Genomic DNA, 3318 nt, shown 5'->3' with positions numbered 1-3318 from the left:
GGGTTCTTCTAAGCAGTTGTTTAGAAAACTGAAAATAGTTGACGCTCGCAGGAGAAGGCTATAAGAAGATGGCAAAGTGTTTTCAGATGACAATATCCTCTGTTCGGAATGTAATTAATAAATGGCAGTCATCAGGAACAGTGGAAGTTAAAGCAAGATCTGGAAGACCAAGAAAAATATCAGGATTCAATAAAATGTCAGCAAATTTTGGACGCTAACTTGATGCCATCTGTGAAAAAGCTGAAGTTAAAGAGAGGATGGCTTCTACAAATGGTTAATGATCCTAAACACACCTCTAAATCCACGGTGGATTAAATCAAGAGGTGTAAACTGAAGGTTTTGCCATGGCCTTCACAATCTCTTGACTTCAACATAATTGAAAATCTATAGATAGACCTTAAAAGAGCAGTGCATGACAGACAGCCTAGATGTCTCAAAGAACTGGAAGACTTTTGTAAGGAAGAATGGGCGAAGATACCTCAAACAACAATTGAAAGACTCTTGGCTGGCTACAAGAAGCATTTAAACGCTGTGATACTTGCCAAAGGGGGCAGTACATGGTATTAACTCTGCAGGGTGCCCAAACTTTTGTAGATGCCTTTTTTTGTTTTCTGTGATTTTGAAAGTGTAAATGATGGATATAAAATCTAACGTTTTGGGACATATTCTACAAATGTCTAATCTGTCATTTGATGCCTTTTGGAGATTTTTCCATCTTTTATGCACAGTAATACAAATTTTTACCTAGGGTGCCAAAACTTTCGAGCCCCACTGTATATAAGTGTGTATATACGTATTTAAATACAGTATATGTGTGTGTATGTATACTTATGTGTATATATACAGTGTGTGTGTGTGTGTGTGTGTGTGTGTGTGTGTGTGTGTGTGTGTGTATATATATCTAATCTGTTGGCTTTAGTTTCAAGAATGTTAGAAATTGTCTGGAGGCTTATATTTACATTTTCAACCTGTAAAATATTCCTTCTGGGTTTTTTTTCTGTTTCATTAATCCATACCCTTTTAACCACAACAACTGTATATTGGACAGATTGTCAAAGTAAGGTTCTCCATCTTCATTCTTTTTTAAGTTGATTTCTATCCTTTTGTCTTTCACTTGCCCTTACTATTAATCAATTGAAACTGTCAGAGACATAACCCACACATCCTGTATGAATATGCATGTTGAGTACCAATTCTCTTTATAACCCTTAATCTCTTTTTGTCTCTCATTAGATTTAATTTCATTGCATGTCTCTGAGCTGTGTCTTGTACTAATATCATTGGGCCCATTTTGACACTGAATATCAGTAAAGGGCTTTCACTTTCTCAGCTTTTACATTGTAAACAAAAGAGGCATTTCTGTAATGATGATGCAACCACACAGTACAACATATTGTAAAATAGTGGCATGATCATAAACCCCTGCCTTGTTTAAAAAGGTCTACCAAGATCCCATTTCAGTGTGCAGACCACAGCTCTGATCAGATATGTTTATAAGATGTAATTCATGACCTGAGGGGTCTCTCCTCTCATTGACAACATCTTGGGCTATGCACATTAAACTGCATTATTTTTATATGGTGGTACGAAAAAGGTGGGGAGAGTCTCCAAGTCTCTGGAGGCATCTTACCACGTTTTGTTGGGGTTTTGCATATACTTCACCACTGTGAAGTGCCAAATGAAATGCTAGAACTTTCCTGAGGTCTCCCCCACAAAAAGGAATGTACCCTCGGCTCCAGTACGGTAGTCCCAGAACAATACGGATTCTTTCGGAGAGCCACGATTATTCTACCAGGCTCTAGATGCCATGTAAATGTAGATGGGGTTTATTTTCACTTTGGCGAAAGACACTTTATAAATGTACTCACACTTTGTAGCCAAACAAAAGAATGGTGCGGCTTCCTCTCATAACGTCCTAACCTCAACTAACCTGGCTTATAATCTTCCCTCTGTCCCCATGTGCCTTAACCCTGCTGCCCTAATCTTCTGACCCCCAACCCCTGCTGTTCTGACCCCTGGTCTCAACAACCAAGCCTTTCTTCCACTTAACTAACCCCCTCCACCCAAAAGCACAATTGACCCAAAGCCATTATACCTTCTACACCTCCAGCGTCTGTATTCTGATGCACTGGTTTCCTCCTCATTTTGATTAAACAACTAATCAGAGTACATTTTGGTTCAAGATAACTCTGTTGCCAAGTATTGCATTGTGTGTCTGTGTTGCAGGTTAACTTCCTCCAGAAGAGAGCCTCTTTGCTACAGGAAGACCTGGATGCCTGTCGCAGCAGGAGGTTAGCTTGATTGTTAAAAATGGTGTGTGCTTACATGCCTGTACATAGTTCAAGTTTATACTTTTGGACAGTACAACGCATGTATAGTATGTGCCTTTATTTTTATACCAGTGTTTCAGGTTGTGAGTAAAGTAAAGTATGAACACCCAAAGCTACTTAACTGCAGTACACTTTGTAACACACTAATAATGGTGCAGTTACATTAGAAGACTTGTCTTTGACTGTGACAGCTTCCAGTCCTGAGGGCTTTGATTTGCCTTCCATCCATCATACTGTAAGAGCCATTTATGTCTTTATGAAAAGCATCTTATATATGCAGGGATAAGAGGCCTTGTCAAACAACGCTGCCGCTCACATCTCTGCAAACATCTCTCAGGACTGCCAATCACATCACAGTAAATAACCAGTTATTTCACTGTGCTCTATTTCACAAATTAAAGTGACAGAGACGTTGATAGTCTTAAAGAACAGGCAATCAGAGAGTTCAATTTAATTCCATGATGGTGTTATTTTGTAATTTTGATGTAATATCTTGGTTTGTTGGTTTAACGCTGGAATAACCCAATTCTTTCTGCACAGGTAACTATGGGAGAACCCCAGCCATGCCGGGATATGAAGGATTAGGATGTCCAATCAGATGTGAGCATTAGTGACTGTTACAAATATTTTACACACCTGTCATGCAGCTGGCCCAATCATCTTTTGGTTTGATGTGCTGTTGTCTCTCATGGTTTTATTAACATATGAACTATTTATTCATTGTCAGGTTTAAGTTTTTTCATCTTATTGCGAGTATTATATATACATACACATGCCTACAATTCTGATTGCGTTCAACATTGTTATCGGCATTTGATACCAATATCCATAATTTTTAAATAAAAACAAAAATGTGCATCATTTTCTGTTGTCATTGATATTTTGCTTTAATTCTGGGCATGTTTTTTGATCTTCTTCAGATACTTCATATTTAGTCCCTCAGTTAGGGTAAGTCCTGCTGTTGCCCTTGTTTTTATATGACCACAAC

At 38.4% G+C, this 3318-nt stretch overlaps 1 protein-coding gene across 6 annotated transcripts in view; it reads left to right on the top strand.

Annotated features, from left to right (window-relative positions):
* Positions 1-3111, top strand: part of cep112 (centrosomal protein 112) — a 102682-nt gene extending 99571 nt beyond the window's left edge. For all 6 annotated transcript variants that reach the window (XM_032536686.1, XM_032536684.1, XM_032536683.1 and 3 more), the window contains 2 exons: positions 2227-2291; positions 2871-3111. In XM_032536686.1, the coding sequence (XP_032392577.1) occupies positions 2227-2291; positions 2871-2874 (69 nt within the window). In that variant the 3' untranslated portion in view covers positions 2875-3111. The remainder of the gene's footprint in view (positions 1-2226; positions 2292-2870) is intronic.
* Positions 3112-3318: the final 207 nt, after the last annotated feature.

The sequence above is a fragment of the Etheostoma spectabile genome, chromosome 15 (assembly GCF_008692095.1).
Source record: "Etheostoma spectabile isolate EspeVRDwgs_2016 chromosome 15, UIUC_Espe_1.0, whole genome shotgun sequence".
In the NCBI taxonomy this organism is placed as follows: Eukaryota; Metazoa; Chordata; class Actinopteri; order Perciformes; family Percidae; genus Etheostoma; species Etheostoma spectabile.
The sequence above is the reverse complement of the archived record's forward strand: the minus strand, read 5'-3'. Positions and strand labels throughout refer to the sequence as shown.